Raw genomic sequence first — 25,470 nt, forward strand, 5'->3', positions numbered from 1 at the left:
GAAAATTTCCCAGGATTAAAAAAAAATATATATATATTCCCTTCAGTTTTGCAATAAGCTCTGTGAGACACAAATTAAGAGCCATGTCTTAATCATTTAATAACTTACAGCAACACTCAAAAACAGGGAGATTCAAGAGGTTACTCAATATGAACTCCAAACATGAAGAAGACAGACCTTAGCAGAACAGCTGGACAAACTAAACATATGGATAATGAAAACTGACTTACTGAACAGAACAGGAAACTAATAACCAAAACAGAGCTCCTTTTCACCGGGCTGACACACACCTGCTGGAGCGTCAAAAGAATCTTCAAGAATCTTCGATTTAATTTCATTAATGTCATGTTTTATACAGTCTTTCATGTTTTTTTTTATTATTATTTTATTTTCACACTGGGTGAAACTCTTTCCACAATATGAACACTTGTACCGTTTCTCTCCCTTGTGGATTCTGTGGTGTGGTCTCAAGGACTCGGCTGTGTTAAAGCATTTCTCACACTCGCAGTGTTTTTCACGCTCATGTATTTTCTGGTGCCTTTTTACACCCTTAGAAATCTCCTTTCATTTCTATGAACTTCCTGGTGTTTCTTCAGTAATGATGCCAAAGCAAAAAATGTTTTAATGCAATGATCATAGTTAAAGGTGCAGTAAGTAATTTCTGAGCAAAACTGTTGATATTTGATGTCAGCCCAAACAAATGCACTCGTCCCTCCATTACTCCGCCCCCAAAATACATGAACATGCAATGCAAGTGAGTGGATGTCTCTTTATCGTAATTGAAACAAGGCTAAATAAAGCTCTTGCTCGCTCTCTCTCACCTCCCCCATCATGAGTGGACACACCCCCTACTGCTGATTGGCTAAAAGTGTGACGTGCTCCTCAGTCCGATCCACTTTCAGCAGCGTTCCTCAAAAATCACTTACAGCACCTTTAGTGAGAATGGCGAAGATGAGCTTTGAAACACGTGTTCCATTTAAATCTCTTCTCACACAGATGACGTGTAAGGGATCTCTTCAGTGTGATTTCTCATGCGACTGTTAAATCCCTGTTTACAGGAGAAACCCTTGCCACACTGGGAGCAGGTGAAAGGCTTTATTCCAGCATGCATTAACATGTGTCTCTTAAAGTTTCCTTTACGTGTGAGAGTCTTTCCACACTGGGGGCAAGTGAAAGGCTTTTCTGAAGTGTGACTTACTAAATGATCATTAAGATTTCCTTTATATTTAAAACTCTTTCCACACTGGGAGCAGACGAAAGGCTTTATTCCAGTGTGAATTCTCATGTGATTATTCAGGCTTTCTTTACGTGTGAAACTGTCTCCACACTGGGAGCAGGTGAATGGCTTTATTCCAGCATGAATTATCATGTGACTTGTAAGGCTTCTTTTATATTTGAAAGTGTTTCCACACTGAGAGCAGGTGAAAGGCTTTTGTCCAGCATGAATTATCATGTGACTCTTAAGGCTTCCTTTACGTGTGAAAGTGTTTCCACACTGGGAGCAGGTGAAAGGCGTTTTCCCACTATGAATTATCATGTGATTCATGAGGCTTCTTTTATGTCTGAAAGTTTTTCCACACTGAGAGCAGGTGAAAGGCTTTATTCCTGCATGAATTAACATGTGATTCTTAAGGTTATCATTACATGTGAAAGTGTTTCCACACTGAGAACAGGTGAAAGGCTTTTTGACTTCTGTAATTTGAATGCTGCTTTGTGAGCAACTGTTTTCAGTTTTGGAGCAACTCAATGGCTTCTCTCCAGCGGTGACATCATGAGCTTTCTGATGCTGAGGTTTCTCCTCCACTTCATTAAGATCTGGTCTTTCTTCTTTCACTTTCACCAGGCCTAAAATGAAAACATTAACATTATGAAAATCAATCAGGACAATTGGAAAATAAAAGGAAATCAGGGTGTTTACACAACAACGATGTACTAAAAACAGAAAAGTATTTACATTTTTGCAAAGTATCACGTACAGACGACAATATTGTCACAATGAATCCATGTTCACACGGATCAATGAAAACGACTAAAAAAGCTGTATTGTAAAATGGTGTTGTGTAAATTCCCCCTTAAAATGAATGTGTTTATGCATTTACATTAAATTAAAGCATGATTAAATCAGTTTATGCAAACACTAAAACACCAGCTAAACAGAGCTAAACATATATACACATATAAATATATATATATATATATATATATATATATATATATATATATATATATATTGTATTATTAGTTATTATTATTTACTAGTAGTTATATATACACATATAAAGGCTAATAATAATGCACTTTAATTTGAATACAAATTTAAAAATAGATTTTTAATTAATCCACTATCCGTTAGATCTTGGGGCTTTAATTTAGTTGGAAAACCGCAGGAAGACTTCTATATAACAGGTAACCCTTTGTCTACACAAATGTTTGAGATTGCGCTAATGTAAAAACAAAGTGAATCTGTATGATGAGTCGCACACACTCCGAATTCAGCACAGTTTTGCGTTTCCAGAAGAATCGAAGCAACCAGAAGCAACGAGCGAAAATAAAAAAATCTGAATCTTATCGCTGCCGGTTCAAGTTGTATTTTTAATACATTTGAAACGTGACATTTTAATGATAATTTAGCCCTGATTTTTATATTAAGGAATTCAAGACTTTTCAAGTTTCCGCGGGCACCTGTGTCTAAAGATTTGTTAGCTTATAATGTAGCACAGAAGTCTATAAAGATGAATGAAGAATAGTCACCCACCTCCTTGTTCCTCGTGTTTTATTCTCCAGGGTTCTGGTTCACTCATGTCCTCCTCACTCTCCTCTTTAACAAACACTATCTTCACAGCAGCAGATCTCAGTTCAGTTGATAATCCTCCAGATATCCCTGCTTTCTTCAAAACTTAGTCACGTCTATGAGGATGGGAATATTACAGGCATTTATTGACCTAAAAAAAGGTAAATTTCTAACACTTTGTACTAAGCCAGCCCAGCACCTCAACAAAACAACAGAGAACATGCTGAAAACTAATCTTCTTCCTCTGAGGTTTAATGGTGGTTTGTAAACACATGTATAGCTGTGTCCCAATGTGAAGGCTGCATCCTTCGAAGGACTGAAGACTTCAAGGATGCAGCCTATGCGTCCTCCGAAGGACGCACCATGTAGCCTTCATAGGATTTCCTAACTGCGCAACCAGGTGTTTCTGATCACCGCTCCTCAACGGTGCGAGAGGACAGCTGCCATCCTGATAATTCATTTGATATAGCCTAATTGAGTAAACAGCTATGGAGCCAGAATTGGCTATTGTCATTTTTATGTTTTATATTTTACTGGAGGACATGGTGAGGATGTTTCAGCCCCGGCGCTGCCGGATCATGTATTTTCGGTTTAGCCCTGTTTGAATATAAAACCCAATTGAATATAAAAAAGTCCAGTATTTCTCGCGCTCGTCATCGGCAGCTGTCACGGTTGCCAGGCGACAAGAACAATCCTCCGTAGGCTAGACCGGTCCGAGCGCTTCAGATGCGCCCTTTGATATGGGACACAGCTGTAGTTAGCAACAATTTGTTAATATAGTGACAACAGACCTACATTTTGTTACTTAAATTTTCGGAACTGCATATTTCATTAAATATTCACGTACAAATGTGAAGTAACCTACTGAAGTACCTTTTTTCCCTCACATATGATTTTACATTAAACTACACAAAAGTATATAATGTAACAACCTTGAAAATATTCAGAAGTAAAATGCAGTAGTAGCATAATATAAATACAAAACTATATTAAAAACCCTGACAAGGAGTTTTTTCACCTGCAGAATACATACCTCTAGTTTTACTCTTGATACTAAAAACTTCAGAAATTACTCTTTTTGAAAAAACAAACAAAAAAACTCAGTGACATGGCAGCCATCGATTGAGTCAGCCCTGCAAACCTGTTGGTAGACAACTTAGTGGATAGTGGAAATATGCACTCAAACACTCTGGAGAGCGTCCCAGATGATGTCCCACCAGCAGGAGGCCTTACTAGGGGCAGCCCATTCCAGTCCAGCAGCTCCAGGGTCTCCCTGCTCAGCTGAATAAAAGTCTACATCATTTTTTTCTTATTTTATGTACTGTAAATGTTTGTTGATTTTGATATGTTTAACGTATGTTGTTAATAGTTGGAAAAAGTACTTTAATGTAGCCCGTGGAACAAATAATTTTTATAAAAAAAAAAAGGTATACAAGAATTTGTTTCATGTAGAAATTATGACTGTCAAAAAAATAAACAATGTCCAGAACAATTCATTCTCTTTTATTTACACATGTAAAGTTGCATAAAAATAATGTACAGATTTTTTCTTTCCTTTTAAAAAAAAAAAGAAAAAAAAGTTAAACAAGAATAAAAAAATAAAAATAAAAAAAGAGAAAACAGCCTGTCCATCCTCTCCCTACTCTCCTTGCCTCTGCCTTCGTGCTGGTGCTGCTGGTGCTGGCTCCTCCTCACCGTGGGCACCCACTGCTGAACTGGGCCCTGTGGACAAACCAGGGCCAAGTTTCAGCAGTGGGTTTCCCACTCACACCCTCACCTGTCCCAGGACACTTGCAATCCTAAGGGCAGAGCAAATGAACCATGGCTTGTTAACAACAACAGCACAATACATTTCAGCAAAGACGTGTGTATTAACTTTCTTACTTTGTATTTTTTTTCTCCTGAATTGCTCTAAAAAAGCTTAACACATGGGTGCAATCTTAAGTGCATTGTAAACACTGCAAAATATGACACATCAAGACATGCATACAAAATACTTAAGAAATCATATTTCTATATACTCAAATTTGGTTAAAACCACATAGCTTTCATGACAGCACTACAAAAACACATAAAAGTGAAACCCCATTGCCTTATCAACTGCTTTTCTTATTGTTGTGGGCTTTATAGGGTGAGTGATATTTCTTATAATACACAAGTGAGATAGGCTAGTGCAAATATTACAAATAGGTCGTTAAACTAATAGCACAAGTTTTGCCTCAAACTACCTGACAAATGAAGCCACGCAATGGTGACGAAGGAGTTAAGATGAAGTTTATAATAAACTTTAACTCGGTTTCGCTAGCTATTTAAGTAAATGAAAACATAATACTTACATTTAAATGTGAATTTGCTGTCCACCACCGAACTCCAGTCTCGACCGTCTTTAAAAATAAATAAATAAATGCTGTCGTCAACGGCGCGCAATGACTTATGGGGTAGAATAGGGTAGGATAGGCCGCTAAGTGTCCATTTATGGCTGCGTTCCAGTCCAAAATTGTCATGCCCTTCACTTGCTAACTTCCCTCCGTCTTGTTCACTTGGATGTACATCATTGCGAGTGCCCACTACTGGCGGAAACTGCAATGGGCTGAATTGGAACGTCCTAAGCCCTTGATCACTTGGAATCAGCTATGTAGTTGATTTATTATTTACATTTGTTTTCCCTTTAAGAATTTGTTTAATGCAGCATCCAAATGTATATATGGTGTTTGGGTTGTTTTCAATTAAAAAAATTGAATTAATATATCATAGAGTTGTTTGTTGTGGTGGTGATTAGACGAGATATGTGGTGACGTCACAATCGTACTGCATTGTGGGATATATAGGTGCCTGAAGTGTACATATGAAGTAGACTCGCTCCCTCGGTCCAAATCGAGGGAACGAGGGTCTGCCCATCTAAACTTCCCTCGTCCACTTCACGAAGTGGAGCACTTCAAAATGGCGGCGGGGATTCCCCCGAGGGGAAGTGCTTAGGAAAGTTCGCAAGTGCGTGTCTAAAAGTGGACTGGAACGCAGCACATTTATGTATCCTTCCTTTCACGAGGAAACGAAGGACGCATTTGGCGTCGCTTTTGAATCAGGGTAGCCTTCGTCGCGTCGCGATGACGCAACCGGCCTTCAAATACGGCCTTCGGAGGATGCAGAACTGAATTGGGACAGCCTTCATCGAGCCGCGTGACGCAATCGGCCTTCAAATGCGACCTTCCAAGGATGCAGCCTTTGAATTGGGACGTCCTTCGTCGAGCCGCTGTGACGCAATCGTCCTTCAAATGCGGCCAATCGTCCTTCAAATACGGCCTTCGGAGGATGCAGCCTTCACATTGGGACACGGCTTATGTGTCTTACCGCCACCCACTGGACTGGAGTGTGAAGAATAATGTGGGAAAAGTTAGGCTACTTGTTTTTTTCCTTTAAAAAAGATTTGCAAAAAAAAATAAAAATGAAAGGACTTAAAATCAACTAGGATGGGATTCAAGACAAGATACGTCAAAAGCTACTCGCCTTCGTGAGTGAGGATTAGAAAATATTTATTAGAGTCAAATATTTCAGTGAAAATCAGGTTACCTTTTCTTAATCATAAACTACAATTTAGTGAATGTAACAGCATTTAAATATTGAATTTAAGATAAGTGAAAATGTGATATGATGTTCAGATAGCTATTGAAAATCCAACTTTATGGATACATCAGGAAACATCCTTGGGTTATGTGTCCAATGCTGCCTTTATCGTAAATGGGGCTACAGGCACTTTTGACTCTCCCAAATAAAAAATAAAAATAAAAAACCCTATAAATTTCAATTTTAACTATCACAGTCCATAATACATAAAAAGATGTACACAAAATTGAATGTAGTTGTTAAAATTTTAATCTGGAACATGTTTATTTTTTATGGTTTTCATCTCTTCTTTTTACAAAATGTCCTTACATTACATTACATTACAATAACGTAAAATGTAAACACTTTTCTTTTTTAATTTAAAAAAAAAAAAAAAACATTTACATAGTTACTTTCAAGATTTGTAAATTTTTGTAAAAACTAATATTAAAAAGTAATTTAAAATTAGGGGGTTTTATGATTTTCTTTATGCCGTGGAAAATGTTGATGTTAACCTTAGATATCAATTGCTTTCATACATGCCAAAGATAAAACATTTAGCTTTTTATGACAAATATTATAATTTTAATGTGAAAATCATCTCTACTGAAGTGTTAAAATAATTTTTGCAAACAAAAATCTGATTAATAACTCAATTAAATCATTGCTGCGGTAATGACAGTTTGTATCGGTAAGGACACAATGTTAATGGCACATGTAAATAATGTAACCTTAACAATAGGCTACTGTAGAGATAAACAGTAACAGATAAAAACAGACGGTATTTTGTCAAAGATAGTAGAGGTATTGCAGAAAAGACTGGGACAAAATGATTTTCTTGTTTCAAATATGAGTTGTTTAATAGAATTTACAAAATGCCCAAAAATTTGAATCATAATTTTACACTGTTATTCATTTGTCACTAACAGAGTAAACTTTTTTTTAACATACCATTTCATTTATTTTGTGTGTGAGAGTTTGTGTGTCTATGTGTGAATATTCTCAATCAGAGTCACAATCAAGCGTAGCGTTAGTTCTGGCAGGTCACGTTAGTCAAGCTCGCATCAGCTGACCCTCAGCTGATCCACATCTATAGTAATACGACCATAGACATAATAAATACAGAGATGCCCTATTGGCCGCTTTGGAACATTGCTGCGATACGTCAACGCGTCCGCCATTTTGCGGAGGGCAAGACTGTGCTGTAATCAAATGCAAGTAAACAGGTGAGATGCGGTTTTTCTAAAAAAAAACATTTATCAACCGATTTCAGTGGTTTGTATGTGGTGTACAAAAAAGTTCCATCTCTAGTTATTTAAAATCTCGATAGTTAGACTTATAAAATATAATTTTTTTAATAAGGAATGGCCAAAGCACAGGCTTGTCATGTATTTGGCTTTTTATTCTTGGATAAGAATTGTGAACACCCCCATACTGAGATATAATTTAATTTTATAATAATAAATAATGTTAATTTATATATTTTAAAATATTCTTACATAGGCTATATAAAATAAAAATGATGCAACCCCAGCTGTCTCTTTTTGTTAAATTTCAGTTTTTAAAAGGTATAAGAAGCTATACAAGTCAAGAAATAAAGTAAACGATTCAGTCAAACATACAGCATGCTACAACGTTAAAGTTAAATCGGAGCCTAAATATATAAAGTTATGAAACTTCACTTTGCCTTCAGCCAAAACGATTTGCCAAGGAACAAATGATAGATTACTGAGACCAAAGATCGCCCGTTAGATATACACAAGACGAATTATTCTCATGTTTAACCACTAGACTAAAGACATCAGATCCAGCGGCGAACGTCAGAAGCACTAGCCGAGGTAAGGCTGTTCTTGGTGGGGTACATGAGCGCTGAGCGCCCGGTGATCGCTGGATCTCACAACTCCGAAACCGTCAGATAACATTTTTAAATAGGCGCTATCTTTATAAATAAACCACAGATTTGAGCTTTAAACAACTACATTGTCGACTGAAAAACTCTTAAAACTACATTTCGTGACACAGTAGTATTTTTAAATTTCGCGGCCTTTCTCCTCTGAAAATAAAAATAGTAAATGAAATACAACCAGAAACAAATGTTCAGTTTTCCTTGTGAAAGGTAATTCCCTGAGACCTGTTTTCAATTATGTGGCGATTTGTAAAACCCCAAGCAGCACACGAAATAGGCATTTTTCTCAATTCTCGTCATGAGAGGTATGGGAAAGTTGCCCTCCGCAGTATGGTGGCGCCGTTGACGTACGATCCAGAGGCCAATAGGGCGTCTATGTATTTATTATGTCTATGAATACGACACCTTTCACCATATACATATAAGCTCCTTCAGTATTATCAGCAGCTATCGCGTTTCTCGGGAGCTAATTAAATGGCGAAATTCGGCAGGCAAACAACATCATCTCACAAGGAATCGTGCAATCGGGAATTTAGCAAGAGGAATTCGTTCCCCACAAGGATTTCACCTCAGATTCATCTTAAACTTGAACACGAGATTTGCCGCATTTATCATAAGTTTCCTGATTTGGAAGTGACCTCAGTCTGCATTGCTGCTCGCATCGCTGCATTATTGACACAGGATCGACGTGATTCCTTCTCCATTCATCTCTGAAAGTCTTCACAAAGCTAAGCGCAGGGCCGGCGCGTCCATATAGGCGAACTAGGCAATTGCCTAGAGCGGCACTTTTGTAAGGGCGGCAAAATGTGTGCCAATCGGGAATGAACAATTCACAAAATAGGCTATATGATTTGCTGAGCTGCCGCTGCGCCGTCCTGCGCCGCCCCGCCCCCTGCTCTCACGAGTCATGACTCATGACTGAGCGATGGGAAGTTCGGATAATTTTACTGACTCTCTTGTTCGATCTCGTTCATAAAAATGAACGAATCTTTATTTGAGTCATTTCGTTCATTTAAGTGGCTTTAAATGTTACACAGCCAAAATCCCCGATCACATCCACCTACGCATATAGTATATGTATATATTTGCTTCCTCTTGGCCTAAAGTGTTCCAGCAACGGGAGTGTTCTCTGGCTAGAGCGCAGAACAGCGGAGTTTGTATGGACAGAAGTGCATGCCTGAGCTTGTGTTTTGGGTTAAGCTGCGTTGCTTTGACATTGTGGAAAATATAACAATAGAAACAAAATATAGGCTATTAGCCTTTTTACCCATTATTATCAATCTAAATTAATCTCGATTTTAATTTAACTTAATTTCGTTTTTCTTTATTTAAATTTTAAATTTTGTTTTTTCTTTATTTAAGTGTTTTTTTTCTTTATTTAAATTTCGTTTTTTCTTTATTTAAATTTTACATTTAGTTTTTTTTCTTTATTTAAATTTTGTGTTTCTTCATTTAATTTTGTTTTTCTTAATTTAAATCTACCCTTTACTGTGTCAGTAATTTGTTAGTCAGAAAAATATAGACTACCTTAAAGTATTGCTTAATTTAACAGACGTGTGTGTGCGTTTTATATTGCTAGTGCAGCGTGCGTCAAGTATATAAGCCCTGCCCGCTTGAGGTGCGCCGCTTCCCGCTCGCGGTGTTCTGTAGTTTACTAAAAGTTTATTCATTCTGAACGTGTCGTGTCTCGCGTGTCCATCTATATTGCACCACCAAATGCTACACTGCACTCCCTTGTGAAGTCGATTGGATGAACGGTTCTCGAAATAATCAAAATGCAAACGGTCATATAGACACATAGAGATTCGTGCCTTTATAAGAGAGAAGAATATGTTCAGCATCCTCTCGAAGCTTTGAATATTCGATGTTCATTACTACCGCAGCTTCGAAGCTCAAAAAATGGTATTCGGACCAGCCCTAGGGGCGGCACAAATGTTTTTCGCCTAGAGCGGCAGACCCAGCTAGAAATGTTTTGTTCTAAAAACGTTCTGAGAACATTACCATGAAGTTCTAATAATGTTTTCACCGGGTAGTTTTATTTTGGTTCCCAGAATGTTCTCCTAAAACGTACACAACAAAAACTCCAGCGATAAAAGTTAATGAGATAATGAAGTGATTAAGTGAGCGATGAGTGACCATTATTGAAGACACCTGATGTTAACAAGCAGAATCACCGAAGGAGAAAAATCACAATTTTTAAGTCACCATTATGGTGATCAGTGTTTGTTTTAGTTGGGCTCTTGACCCTTACATTTATAACTTACAATTTTGTTTGGCTGTTGTAACTGAGTTATAATTCCCAGATGAACAAAGAGAAAAGATGATCAGACGTTGTTGGTTATGTTTTGATATAATCATCATTTGACCTGAATCACAAAACTCAATAAATCTCTGACTTAAATTTATATCGTCGATTACATCACCAAGTGATTCTACAACATGAGATCCAGAATTTTCTATTTATTCCAAAGAATTTCTTAAAAATTGTTTTGATAAAAAAAAAAAAAAATTATAAAAAAAATTAGGCACAAACAGACATCAAGAATGAGTGTATGAATCTCAACAATGGTGACAAACGAAATATTTAATTAGGAAAAGGAAATTACTAAGACAATTCAGATCATAATTTATTCATAACGCAATGCATGATGGGAGTCATGAATTCGTTTGATTGGTGGCACCCAGAATGCACTGCAACATGCTTTATTATTGTCACCATTGTTGAGATTCACAGGCTGAATCTTGATGTCTGTTTGTCTAAATAAAATCTTTTGAACAGAACTTTTAAGAAATATTTTGGATTCTATAGAAAATGCTACAAATCGTATGCTATAAAACCACCAGGCTGCTGTAATCAACACTCTCTAAACATTAGTCCTCTGATTTAATTCACTTTGGACAAAAGTATCTGCTAAATGACTGAGTGTAAATGAGTTTAGTGTTACAGGTCAAATAATGATTACTACAAAACATAACCAACACCACCTGATCACCTTTATCTTTGTTCATCTGAGAGTTATAACTCAGATACAACAGCCAGATAACATCTAAAGTTATTAGATTAAGGGTCAAGAGCCCAACTAAAGCAAACGCTAAACACCATAATGGTGACTTAAAATTTGATTTTCTCCTTTGGTGATTCTGCTTGTTAACATCAGGTGTCTTCAATAATGGTCAATCATCACACAATTAATCACTTAATTATCTCATTCATTTTAACACTATTCAGTGTTCATTTAACACTCATATTTTAACACTTTAACCCTTTGAGTGTGGAGTCGAATAAACTCCCAGGAGAGTTAATTTAACACTGGAGTTTTTGCTGTAGGATAACATTCTCTAAAAACATCCTCAAAATATTACATTTAAAATGTTATATCTTAGTTTACATTTAACCTTATAGAAACATTATTTGGAATGAGAAAACATCCTTAAAACATTCTTTGAACATTACATTCAAATGTTTTCTTTAAAACATTAACCAAACTTGTAGGGAATGTTAGCCAATGTTCTGAGAACGTTCCCTGCTAGCTGGGGAAGTGCACGCGCCGGCCCTGGCTAAGCTAAGTCCTTTTAATGCTCATTGCTATAATCTATCAGGGTTTTGGCAACATGCTTGTTGCTAATGCTATACGTGTTGCTTGGGCTAATCTAACTTAGTCGTTTTCATTAAAATGCTCTTGCTAGGCTTATGCGATCATATTATGTGTTGTAATTGGCAACTGATCGCGTTGCACACGCTGTGCTTTTAGCGCTATGCAGCACAAGATTCAAGCAGCTGCTTGATATGAATTAACAATTCATGGTGCAAACGCAAATTTTCTGCTGTGGCACAGCTTTAAAAAAGACAGTAAACAGTCACAATTCAGTTGAGTCACTTCGGACAGGCTTGGTCTATCTAGTTCTTGGAAACACGTCGTTCTTAAAGCTACAGTGTATTGTATACCGTGCTTTCATTTTAATGCATTGTTTTTTGTTTTTTTTAGGGCTTGCATCTTTATAGGCTGAAATTCAACATGGTGGTATATTTAAGCTGTGTATATGTAAAAAAAAACTATTATTGAAACTTTGCTTGTTCTAAGGCTATCTAGTGGCTTTTAAAAACTGCTTGCTTTAAAAGATGTTAGTTGCTATTGAAAACATGGTTATTTTATTTTTAAGGTTATTTAGCCCAGTCGTTATTTGGAACATGGCTGTGTTTTAGGCTTATACCTGGTGTCATTGTCACATGTTGTGCTACATTTTTCAGGTATCAGTAATATGCTGTCATTTCAGCAACATTGCTATCAGTACTGAATGGTGGTTGCTAGTGCAATGTTTTCGAATATATGCTTGTTACTTCGGCTTGTGCATACTGTCCTCAGCAACATGCTATAGTGATCAAGCGTTGTTTATGCTATCTGGTTGCATTGGAAAAATGCCTGTGCCCGGTTGCATAAAGCACCTTAAGTTTTTCCCTTAAGTATGATACTTAAGGGGCGATTTCCCCTTACCTAAGAGAATAACTTAAGGGTGTTGCATATAATCTCTTAAACGGTTCTTTTAGGTAAGGGAAACATTTAAGTGTTTCACGACAGCGATCCTGGATTCACGTTATAAAAGTCTGTTGTTGCCATAGATACGCAAAACACTAACACTTTCGCAATCAAATAAAGTAGGCTAGGATATCGGAATGGATAAAGAAAACAAAAAAAGAGAGCCTAATTGGACAGAAGAGGAGAAATGCATTCTTCTTGACGAATATGGTAAAAGAAAAACAATTTTTGACCGTTGCGTTTAAATGACGGGAAAGCCACCGCAACCCGGTGAACCTCTCTGCTGATCAGACGATTTATGCACGTGGAAAACATCTCCCGCTAATATTGCGCGTCGATCAAATCGGTATTCCTGCAACAATTTTTTATTGCTAAGATGGTCCAAAGGGTTCTCCCTATCCCTAAAATTATTCTTGGCACATAATGATCTTCAGCTGGTTCCATAAATTCAGCCATTTCATCTTATATTTGTCCGCATTTCTCTTAAGGTTACGATTTCCGAACCTTAAGTTATACTTAGGGAAATGACCGTTAAGGGGTTTTATGCAACACTTGACGCTTTTTAAGGGATTACTTAAGTGAAAAAACAGCGTTTAAGGGAAATTCTAAGTGTTTATGACGTTTCACTTAAAGGTACCGTATGTAAGAAATATATTTCAATTAATCATAAAATTGCCCTAATATGTCACTAGACATTAAGAAATCATGTTCATTTCAAATACTTATATCACTGACAACAGTAGTATGGCTAGGATATTGTCATTTAAAAAGTGGACTTGCAGCCCTCAACTGATGTTGATGTTGTCATTTTGTGTTTTGGCCTGAAGCGCCTCCCTCCACCATCTACCAATCACGAAGTCAGTAGTGTTTCGGGATCCGGGTTGCCAGCTTTGCTCTAACCTACCCTAACTCTAGTCGGATAAAAATGTCTAACGTTAATAAATCCAAAAGACCTCGTTACAATTCAGAAATTCTTCGTGACAAAGTCCGAAATAAAACCAGAATTTGTATTGGAGATGCTTTTGACAGATGGAGACGGCTGAAAACGGAGAAGAATTTTAAAACAGACGCCAACGTTGCTAATTTTCTCCTGGACAGGTAAGATTCATCTATGCTTGGATAACTTGTACTTGATGTCAATGGACATTTCATATAACGTTATTCATGACAGTCGAACAAAGTTATGCATGCTCGTGCAAAGTAACGTAACAGCTCACATGGACGTATGCTAACATTAGCAATGCATTATAGGAGCCCGTTTCTCTGTACTTATGCTGAGACGCTGAGGAAAACAACATTAGCACACCCATTAACTTATGGCAATTTGAAACGTAACTTAATTGAGACAGCAGCCTAACTTTACCTCAGAAAAAAATTATTCGTCATTCGTTCTTCTAAGTTACACATGCTGCAAGTTGACCTATATGACCATTGCTAATGTAATGTAGTTACTCTAACAATATATTCTGATGGGACTGAAAACAACCCTGTGACAGCCATTGGTGATATTGACTTTGTCCAGCTAAATGTATAGTTGTATCTTTGATATTGGTTACACATAGTGACATAGGCTTGTACTTACATTAATGACAGATACATAACGTAACAAAAGATTAGACTAACAGCTACCGTTCTGTCTGTCACATACGAGCATACATCTTTATGATTATACTGTCACATACAAGCATAAATCTTTACGATTATATTTAACTAATGACAATTAGTACATTTTTTAAATAAATAATGACTCATCAAAATATCTCTCATGAAGCATAAACACAATTAACAGAAAAAAACTTACTGTGTACGTCTCGTCGTCACTTGCCATTGGAAGCTCATTGAAAGCAGCATACGTTTCTGCTGAATCCTGCAGCTTATCTGGCAACCTCGAGTCAGGGGGGAGGGGGAGGTGATACACGGCTCTACAGTATTTTTAAAGTGATTGCAGTACCAGTTTTGGCCACAATCCTACATACGGTACCTTTAAAGAAACCCTTAAGCAACACTTAAGGGTTTTTTTCTGCAACACCCTTAGGTTTAAGGGAAACATAAGGGAGAACTTAAGGGAAAATTACACTTAAGGTGCTTTATGCAACCGGGCACTGTTCTTTATCTGATTATTGCAACATAATGTGTTAAAGTTACCACATGCTTGCGGCTAAAGCTATCTAGATATCAGTAACATACTTGTGCTAAATACACAGTACATTCACCGCAGAGGTCTGAATTCAACACTAACAACATCGTAGCTTGATGGTCCTGTGAAGGAGTGTGGAATCATGGGAGTCGTCATCTTCACCTCCACAGCCGAAGGAATCCGTAGGACGGGAGCAGTAATCATGTTCATTAATGAGGAAGCACACTGTATGTCATTGCTTAGCTGCGCACTGCATCGGACTCAGAGCTAGAGGGTGTATGCTTCTCCAATCGGACTACACTAGTTTTAATACTAGTCCTATGGTTATACAAACATGCTAGTTGTATCAGTTTTCTTGTCGCTAGTCGGAGCTATTACTGTAGGGCAGTGGTTCCCAAACTTTTAACAGGCATGTACCCCCTGAGACATTATAGATATTCTGGAGTACCCCCAACACCACCAATTGTTAACAATAATTTTTTTTAATTTTTTTTATTAACCCTTTCGCACGTACGATCACACCGGTGTGATCAGTCTAAGCTGGTCCCTGGAGCGTACGATCACACCGGTGTGATTAGAACGGTCAGTGCATGACGTGATCAACTGCTAAATTCAAATGTGCTTTCGCGCGTTGGCTGGCGCTGAGCCAGAGACAGGCGCGCTCAGAGCTGTCATATATCACAACTTTTCAGTGTTTTCAACCACATAATGTTTATTTTAGGTTCTAGACATATAAGTACTAAAAAAACAATACATTACAGTTCGTAAAATACACACTGATGTCAAAGGAAGAGGCAATAATAATCCTTTCCATTATAATTCGTTTTATTCATATCAGATACACATTGTGTAAGTAACTTTAAAGTTTACTCTATTCTTCTCCCAGTTGATCTGCCACTTACTTGTATGTATTTCGGGAGAAGTGGATGAATTAACGTGTTGTAAATCCAACAGATCCGATTCTCTGAACTGCGCGTCTGCGGCACAAACTAAGATGGCGGCGCCCATCGCGAATACAGCTGAACTAACGCGATCGTTATAAATGTGTTTAAACAACAAAACACTTCCACTTGCATATATTTGACAACCGGAATATCAGATATTTCATGCCATATCTAACAAATTTGTGAATATTTTGAATAAAAAAGGAAAAATGACATAAAAGCAGATCATCATTCATTCAGCTCTGTTGTTGCTGCGGTGTGTCACGTGACAATCAATGACGCGTCACCACGGAAACCATAAAGTGACACATTCTAAATAACGGTCGCCTTGAAAAACTCACGCTGGGGGGTCAGTCAGAATATTTTAAACTTACGTGTGAAAGGGTTAATATTTATTTTTATCAATTTTGTCGAGAATAGTGAATAAAATCATAAACATATGATACAAATCTCATCAAAAGTCAACATATGATACAAATGTGCTGAATATAATGATTTAAAAAAGATAGGCACCCAATCTCACACACAATAGGCCTACAACACATATCCAACATCTCATTAAAGCTATTGTTAACTTTTCACATACTGATAAGTATTGCTTTTCACATATGATAACATTGTATATTTTCTTAACTTCTCTGCTGTAAAATAATAATAAAAAAGAGAACACATTAACAATAGTAAACTAAATAGTAAACAGTAAACTAAATTGTAGTAAACCACACAGAATAGGCCTACCACCTCTCCATCCACATCACCAGTTTAATCAATGTGAGGGATGTGCCTGGATGTTCTTAAATAATGCAGCGATGTTAGGCCGAATCGGGGACAGTTTCAGTCTTAGACTGAACCACAAACAGTCTGTACCTATACTTGGTCTTAAGAAATAGAACCGACGCCTATTTTTCACGCGACATGCAAGCGTGTTGGAAGCGTTTCCAGGCAAAATAGAGTAGGAAAAGATGTATGTTATATTATGTTGATGGCAAAATAGGCTATAGAATATATTTCGTTCTGTATTGACAGGTGCAGTATTTGAAAATCGATAATATTTTTTACATTACATTTATATTTGCATTTATGTCAAACCCTAGACACTTTCAAACATCAAAATGACATGATGTATTAATATGTATTCGTGTCAAAATGACATATAAACATCTTTTCCTATTCTATTTTGCCTGAAACGCTTCCAACACGCTTGCGTGTCGCGTGAAAAATAGGCGTCGGTTCGATTTCTAGCATGCACGCGTTTTCACGCGGCTCGGGCCGCGCCTGAGACGCGCGTGTCACGCAGGCAGTGTGCAAGCTCTAACCTGTTAACGGGAGCCGAAATAAAAACTGAGTGTGTCCAGTGTGTCTCCGGCCTTAGATCTTTTTTCGCGTACCCCCTGAAATCAGTCCACGTACCCCTGGGGGTACGCGTACCCCAGTTTGACAACCGTGGCTGTAGGGTGTATGCTTCCCCTGCCAAACTACACTAGTTAAGCAATAGTTCTGTGATTTACATACTATGCTTGTTGTATTAGTTTGTTGCCGCTAGTCAGAGCTATTCCTGTCGGGTGTAGGCTTCCCCTGCCCAACTACTCTAGTTTTAGCAATAGTTCAGCGATTATACAACATGCTTGTTGTATCAGATTTTGCTGCCGCTAGGGGTGTAAGCTTCCCCCAATAGATCCCATACAATTGTTAAATTGGCTACAGCAACACGCTTGTTGCCATGTGTCCTTGCTTGCTCCAGCTTGGTGTGATGCTTCCCCAATTAGATTGGATCTAGAGTGCTCAACATATGCCTCTAACATCAGGATGTAACCATTCTATCAGCCTCAGTCGTGGTGGGGGTAGTGTGTAAAAAATATAATAACAAAATGTGTGTGTGTGTATATATAATTTTTTATAATTTATAATTACTACAGAAGTAAACTACAACCAAGTATAACAAGGTTATGAAATAATTGACAGGTTACAGTGTACGCAGTACACGTCAACAAATAACTTGTCTAGTGATTGGAATTTAGTCAAATCTACATATTTGTGACTAAATGTATCCAAGCATCAGCATCACGCTTGTTACATTAAACCATCCAGCTAATTCTAATTCAGTGTTGCTAATTCTGTGTAAACCAGAAGTTTCCACCAGGATTACTTCAGTATTGTGTACGTCAGTACTTATTTCCAATGAAAAAGATAATTGAAAATTAAATCTCCATCTCTCATCTCTAGCTCACAGGCGTCACTCAAAGAAACTGGAACTGGACTGCGGATATACAACAAGCAAGCAGCTGATTCATTTTGATATCTAATTTTCACTTCTTCATTTCAGGTGGTATGTCATTCATTGCAATATGCATGTTTACTGCTGAACATTTCGGGTATTGACAACATGCTTGTTGCTATGGCTTATGAGGGTATTGGCATCATACTCGTTTAGGCCATCTAGGTAAGGGCAACGTACTTGTTGCTTAAGGCTTTCTGGTATTGTTGGTAGCATGCTGTTGCTCAATCTTTTCAGGTATTGGCAACATGCTTGTTGCCTTGGCTCACTCAGGTAACTACAAAAGCATCCAGATTGCGCTGTCAGTTGGTTTTGGGGAATATTGGCATATGGTTTTGTTTTGGGGGATTATTGCTGCTCTCCCTGCTCTTATCCATGCTAGGCTGCATGGATGCGCAGGGAGTTCTCGCCCAGAACGGAACCATACCGCCAATCCAAACTGTATGCTAATTGTCAATCATATTTGACGGTAGTGGTCCTGACAGAAATCAAGCGTAGCGTTAGTTCTGGCAGGTCACGTTAGTCCATTTATGTCTAAAATATTAGAAAAAGTGGTGTCCGCTCAATTGTGCTCTTTCTTGCAAGAAAATGATATCTATGAAAAATTTCAGTCTGGATTCAGACTGTATCATAGCACTGAAACTGCGCTCGTTAAAATGACAAATGATTTACTTTTAGCTTCTGACCAAGGCTGTATCTCAATACTAGTTTTACTTGATCTTAGTGCTGCGTTCGATACTATAGATCACAAAATACTCTTAGATCGACTACAAAACTACACTGGTGTTCATGGACAGGCATTAAGCTGGTTTAGATCGTACTTATCAGACCGCTACCATTTTGTCTGTTTAAATGGGGAAAAATCGAAGATTACGTCTGTAAACTATGGAGTGCCGCAGGGATCTGTGTTAGGCCCTCTGCTATTCTCAATATATATGCTGCCACTTGGTAATATTATAAGAAAACATGGAATTAATTTCCACTGTTATGCTGATGACACTCAATTATATATTTCATCACAACCGGATGAAAACAATAAATTATCTAAATTGACAGAGTGTGTTAAAGATATAAAATACTGGATGACGTGTAATTTTCTGCTATTAAACTCAAATAAAACGGAGGTATTACTTATGGGTCCAAAAAACTGCCCACAAAACCTCTTACAATGCAACTTCAATTTAGAAGGATGTCCTGTTACTTTATCCACTACAGTAAAAGACCTGGGGGTTATACTAGATCGCAACTTGTCTTTCGAAAATCATATTTCATATGTTACAAGAACAGCCTTTTTCCACCTTAGAAACATTACTAAGCTACGTAATATGCTATCTGTCTCTGATGCTGAAAAGTTAGTTCATGCATTCATGACCTCGAGACTGGATTACTGTAATGCTTTATTAGCTGGTTGTCCAGCATCCTCAATAAACAAGCTACAGTTAGTCCAAAATGCAGCTGCTAGAGTTCTTACTAGGTCAAGAAAATATGATCATATAACACCAATTCTATCATCTCTACACTGGTTACCTATTAAGTTCCGTATCAATTACAAAGTATTACTAATGACCTATAAAGCCCTAAATGGTTTAGCTCCTGGGTATTTAACGGAACTTCTATCGCCCTACAATCCATCACGCTCTTTAAGATCACTAAATTCGAGGCTTCTGGTCATTCCTAGGATATCTAAGACCACTAAAGGAGGGAGGGCATTTTCACATTTAGCTCCTAAACTCTGGAATGGCCTTCCGGATATTGTTCGAGGCTCAGATTCGCTGTCCCAGTTTAAAACTAGATTAAAGACGCATCTCTTTAGCCAAGCATTCACATAATACTTACCTTTTATACTACAGTTGAATCAGATTGAATGCATTAATACTAGGAACAGCAGCTACGCAAATTATTTCCCATCTGCTTTTCTGTTGTTATCTCGGGACGCTAGTCCCGAGGTAAATAGAGTACGTCAGCTCCAGTTTGTATCCAGCCTCTCATGGAAATTTGAGATGCCCCAACACCCATGCAGAGACGACTCCACACCGGCGATATGTTATGCCCTAAATTAATGCATGATTAACTAACTGTATTTTTCTATGTACATTTTTATAATTTTTTTTTTTTTGAAATGCACTTTCTGTAAAGCTGCTTTGAGACAATATGTATTGTGAAAAGCGCTATACAAATAAATTTGAATTGAATTTAATTGAATAGTCAAGCTCGCATCAGCTGACCCTCAGCTGATCCACATCTACCTATAGTAATACGACACCTTTCACCATATACATATATAAGCTCATTCAGTATTATCAGCAGCAGCTATTGCGTTTCTCAGGAGCTAATTACCCTCCTCCATCCCCAGCTCCTCCTCTCGCCCTGTCAGGATTTGACATTCTGATTCCCCTTGAATCAGAATAATTATCGAATAATGTTGTACTTTAAAATCTTGAATTAAATATATTTGCAAATGTTCATGTTGGTTCGGTTCTGTTTACCCCAAGGGGGATTATTGCTGCTCTCCCTGCTCTTATCCATGCTAGGCTGCATGGATGCGCAGGGAGTTCTCGCCCAGAACGGAACCATACCGCCAATCCAAACTGTATGCTAATTGTCAATCATATTTGACGGTAGTGGTCCTGACAGAAATGGTGACAAATGAATGTTGTTAACTCTGGAGTTCAGACTTGGAGGGCCTCCAACTGCAAAAGACACATTTTACCCACACTTCCTTTGGCTTTGAGTTGCCAAATAGCTCCATGCAGAAAACACAAACGTTTTTGCTGTCTGTGGTCTCAGAAACTTCACCACTGACTTTCAACATTTTCTTCGCAACTGATCTGACTTCTTTGAAACCTCATCAGTTTCCTTTTTTAAAACACTGGCCGGTATAGCTCTATCTGTCTTTATTTTCCACTGAATAAAGGATAAATTATAATATTAGAAAAAACTGTTATCATCAATGGACATGAAATGTACCCAAAATTGTAGAATGACGCATTTAACAGAGAGACTGAGAGTGAAAGTGGAAATATAGGAAAATAAACTGGTGTGAAGAGAAGTTGTTTTATTCGTGCTTCCTGCAAAATGATAGCCTGGCAAGCCAGACCTACATCAAGATGTTAGGTCTGGCAACTCACCATAAACACGGCTCAATCCGAGGGGCGGGATAAACGGCTGTCTTTCAAATTCCCTCTGCACGCAATAGGACAGCGCTTCAACCAACCAGAGCGTTTTCCCAACAGCGGAGTTAGTTGATAGATTCAACTTTTGAATCTGGCCGGCAAAACTACGAACACATCTTCCATTTTTAAGAATGACTTAAGTGCTGTTCTTTGCTCTTTTCTGAAAGAAAAACTTAACTCCAAGTCCTCCAGAGTCGCCGATTCGAAAGATTGCTTTCCAGCAGCAGCCGTTCTATGGCCCTGTCCCAAATGGAACCCTAAGCACTCGCGGTCTTCCTCTGAGTCCGCACTTTCGTGACGTAATGCCGCTTTGACTGTCGGGAAGAAGTCTGCTGCGGAGCCCGCATCAGTGCGGGCTCGGCAAAAGTGCGCCACAAGGGCGCAAATCGACCACATGGGGGCGCTTGAGAGCACCCTTCTGAGATCAAAAAATGACAAATGGGACACACTGCGGTCTCACGGACTTAACGGACACGCGCACGCGGCAGCCATTGTAAATCCACAAGACCGAAAGTGCACATGAAGCGTGCCATTTGGGACAGGGCCTTTGTTTTCAAGTAGCAGGGAACCGTCGCAACTCTGTCGTCATTATGTTAAGCCCGCCCCGCCTACTCTATACACGATGTGATTGGCCTGAATTTAGGTTTTTACAGCTCGAAAGTCAACGGAGAGTTGCTAGACTACCCTGGCTGCAAAATAAATTTTGCTGCCGCTAGGGTGCGTCTAGAGTTCTAATTGTCGCAATTGACATTGTACAGCGACGCATGTATCATTCCTATTTTGCACCCGCACACAGCAGACTTTTCCCTCCACAGAAGCACGTCGGTTAACTAAGAAATACACTTGCGCTCCCAGGGGCGGTTCAGTGCAAAGAGGAGGCGTGTTCCGGCGCAAACGTTCCCTCATGCTATTTTACAGGTTTAGAAAACAATTCCGCCACTAACCGAAAAAAACTAGTTTAAAGTCAGTGGCGCGTTGCGCATGTTATTCAGATACTATTTTAAGGGTGCATGCTTGGCCATAATCAATGTGCACAATGCGCATGCACTTTGATTCTCTCATCTACACAGAAGCAGCAGTTTTCATTTTTGCAAATCATAGATAGATAGATAGATAGATAGATAGATTATTATAAAAGCATACATCTAGCTTACACATTTACCCAAATTATCATACGCCTGTTTAACCGAAGTTAATTTGGGTGTCTTAAATGAGCGATGAGTGACCATTATTGAAGACACCAGATGTTAACAAGCAGAATCACCGAAGGAGAAAATCACTATCACATCAGTGTTTGTTTTAGTTGGGCTCTTGACCCTTACATTTTTAACTTTTAATTTTGTTTGGCTGTTGTAACTTGTAACTGAGTTATAATTCCCAGATGAACAAAGAGAAAAGATGATCAGACATTTTTGATTATGTTTTGATATAATCATCATTTGACCTGAATCACAAAACTAATTTAGAGCCTAATCTCTGATTTAGATTTATATTGTTGATTTACATCATCAAGTGATTCTACAACATAAGATCCAGAATTTTCTATTTATTTCAAAGGATTTTTTAAAGGTGCATTGCGCAACATTTCATGTTAAAAATACCCGTTTTTCTAACCCATACATGTTTAAACAATTGCCTGATGGGCTGAATGAGCCCTTCTCTGATCACTGCGATTGCCTCTATAATCCTGTACAGTAAAATAAATGAGAGGGATTCGGGACGGAATTTGAGACTTGGCGTGACGTCATGTGCGTACACCTGGCTATGTCTGGCAGGTTTGTGTATTTGCCGCCATTCTCCGTATCAGCGTAGACAACTCGAGCGACAAAACTTTAGTCAACTTTCGACAAAAGTAGAAGATGGAGTCAAAGAGACCGGCTTGTAGTTCATTCCAAACCCCAACGCAAACTCCACGTAAGACAAAGAAAAGAAAACTTTTGTCTAGTGCCACCAAAAGGGCCAAATTGGAGTCAGACAGGCGTCGGAATAAGACGAGAGTCAACATCGGGAAGGCTTTCAACAAATGGAGAGATCTCTGGTCTGCTCTAGGGCTCAAACGGGATCCTCAGTTGGCTTTTAGTTGGCTAAATGTATTTTTGCTAGGTATTGTGTTGTATTATTGGGTGAAGTGCGATACGGGGGACAAATCCAATGTAAAATGCTATTATCAGCTGGGGAGCACGCGGTTCGCGGGCGCAAATCGTTCATGTGTGTATGTAACGGTAGGGTGATTAAATGTATACGGTTGAATTTATATAAATTGCCCTGTTTAGTTAAAGGTCGATGTATGATCTGTGTTGTCACATGTGTTTTATGTGAGATTGGGGCTTGTGAATATAGAGAGTGTCGCTGTTTTAGGATGCGCACTACTTTAAGTGCACTCATTTATTCACGGTGAACTTGGGATGCGTTGATTTAAAGGGGAAGTACATACGAGCTCATGCACTTGTGTATAACATTATATAAATAAGAGAGCTCATGCATTGTTGAGTGTAATAATTGTTCATATTTATTGCCACAATTCATTCTAAGTAAAAACTCTGGATATGAAGCATCTCGTCTGACTGTTTATTGATAAACGTGCTCCCTTACAGGAGTGCTACATAAAAAGTTGATCAGTTGCTCGTGCAAGCGTGCGTGTGTGTGGGCCATGAGCGTGCACACCTCTGGTTGCAGTTTCGCTTGTCGCCAGAGGGGGCATAGTTCTGCAAAAACTCAGAGACTTGCGCATTGCAGCTTTAAATGTTGTTTTGATAATAATAATAATAATAATAATTGTTTAGGCACAAACAGACATCAAGAATGAGTGTATGAATCTCAACAATGGTGACAAACAAAATATTTAATTAGGAAAAGGAAATTACTAAGACAATTCAGATCATAATTTATTCATAACGCAATGCATGATGGAAGCCATGAATGAGTTTTGATTGGTGGCACCCAGAATGCACTGCAACATGCTTTATTATTGTCACCATTGTTGAGATTCACAGGCTGAATCTTGATGTCTGTGTGTCTAAATAAAATCTTTTGAACAGAACTTTTAAGAAATATTTTGGATTCTATAGACAATGTTACAAATCGTATGCTATAAAACCACCAGGCAATCAAGAAGGCAAACCTAACTCTCTAAACTTTAGTCCTCTGTTGTAAGTTGCTTTGGATAAAAGCACCTGCTAAATGACTAAGTGTAAATGAGTTCAGTGTTTCAGGTCAAATGATGATTACATCAAAACATAATCAACACTTCCTGATCAACTTTCATCTTTGTTCATCTGTCAGTTATAACTTAGTTATAACAGCCAGACAAAATCTAAAGTTAATAGTTTAAGGGTCAAGAGACCAACTAAAGCAAACACTAATCACCATAATGGTAACTTAAAATTAGATTTTCTCCTTTGGTGATTCTGCTTGTTAACATCAGGTGTCTTCAATAATGGTCAATCATCACACAATTAATCACTTAATTATCTCATTCATTTTAACACTCTTCAGTGTTCATTTAACACCCATATTTTAACCCTTTAACCCTTTGAGTGTGGAGTCAAATAAATTCCCAGGAGAGTTAATTTAACATTGGAGTTTTTGCTGTGTAGGATAACATTCTCTAAAAACATCCTCAAAATGTTACAGTTAAAACGTTATATCTTAGATTACATTTAACCTTATAGAAACATTATTTGGAATGAGAAAACATCCTCAAAACATTCTTTGAACATTACATTCAAATGTTTTCTTTAAAACATTAACCAAACTTGTAAGGAATGTTAGTCAACGTTCTGAGAACGCTCCCTGCTAGCTGGGATATTACCAATAAAAGTTTATTGGTCAAAAACAGAAAAACCAAACCGGTTAAACAGGTTAACATTCATGTACCTTGTTAAAGCCAACATTAAATCAAAATGTACCCTTTCTTGGCTATTCCACAGTTTAACCTGCTTTTTACAATTAATTTCTGGTGTATAAAATCAATTGGGAATGTAATCAATGGAAATCAAGTGGGTTGGGAAATCTGGTTCATGTTGACTTTAACAACCGTAACATGCCAAATGTTAGACATTGTGAATTAGGAGTGACTCCTGTATGGCACACACACACACACACACACA

General features: G+C 38.0%; 1 protein-coding gene and 2 long non-coding RNA genes across 3 annotated transcripts in view; all 3 read right to left on the reverse strand.

Annotated features, from left to right (window-relative positions):
- Window positions 1-74: 74 nt before the first annotated feature.
- Window positions 75-3,051, reverse strand: LOC309507652 (uncharacterized protein). The gene is made up of 2 exons (XM_082181983.1): window positions 2,756-3,051; window positions 75-1,845 (listed from the first exon to the last, which is right to left on the reverse strand). The coding sequence occupies exons 1-2, from the start codon at window positions 2,799-2,801 to the stop codon at window positions 989-991; spliced, it is 903 nt and encodes a 300-aa protein (XP_082038109.1). The 5' UTR covers window positions 2,802-3,051; the 3' UTR covers window positions 75-988.
- Window positions 3,052-14,588: 11,537 nt separating this feature from the next.
- Window positions 14,589-25,470, reverse strand: part of LOC309508069 — a 34,819-nt gene continuing 23,937 nt past the window's right edge. Inside the window, exon 2 of the long non-coding RNA XR_014209364.1 lies at window positions 14,589-14,934. This is a non-coding gene — a long non-coding RNA (uncharacterized lncRNA). The remainder of the gene's footprint in view (window positions 14,935-25,470) is intronic.
- LOC309474591 lies at window positions 21,355-22,059 on the reverse strand. Its single transcript, XR_014197390.1, has 2 exons — window positions 21,983-22,059; window positions 21,355-21,514 (listed from the first exon to the last, which is right to left on the reverse strand). It is a non-coding gene; the product is annotated as an uncharacterized lncRNA (long non-coding RNA).

This window comes from Leuciscus leuciscus (assembly GCF_965113295.1).
Source record: "Leuciscus leuciscus genome assembly, chromosome: 1".
Classification (NCBI taxonomy): domain Eukaryota; kingdom Metazoa; phylum Chordata; class Actinopteri; order Cypriniformes; family Leuciscidae; genus Leuciscus; species Leuciscus leuciscus.

Coding starts and splice junctions, on each gene's coding strand:
- LOC309507652 (XM_082181983.1), bottom strand. CDS start 2,801: ATGAGTGAACCAGAACCCTGGAGAATAAAACACGAGGAACAAGGAG. Junction 1,846..2,755: donor AAAACACGAGGAACAAGGAG/GTGGGTGACTAT, acceptor TTTTCATTTTAG/GCCTGGTGAAAGTGAAAGAA.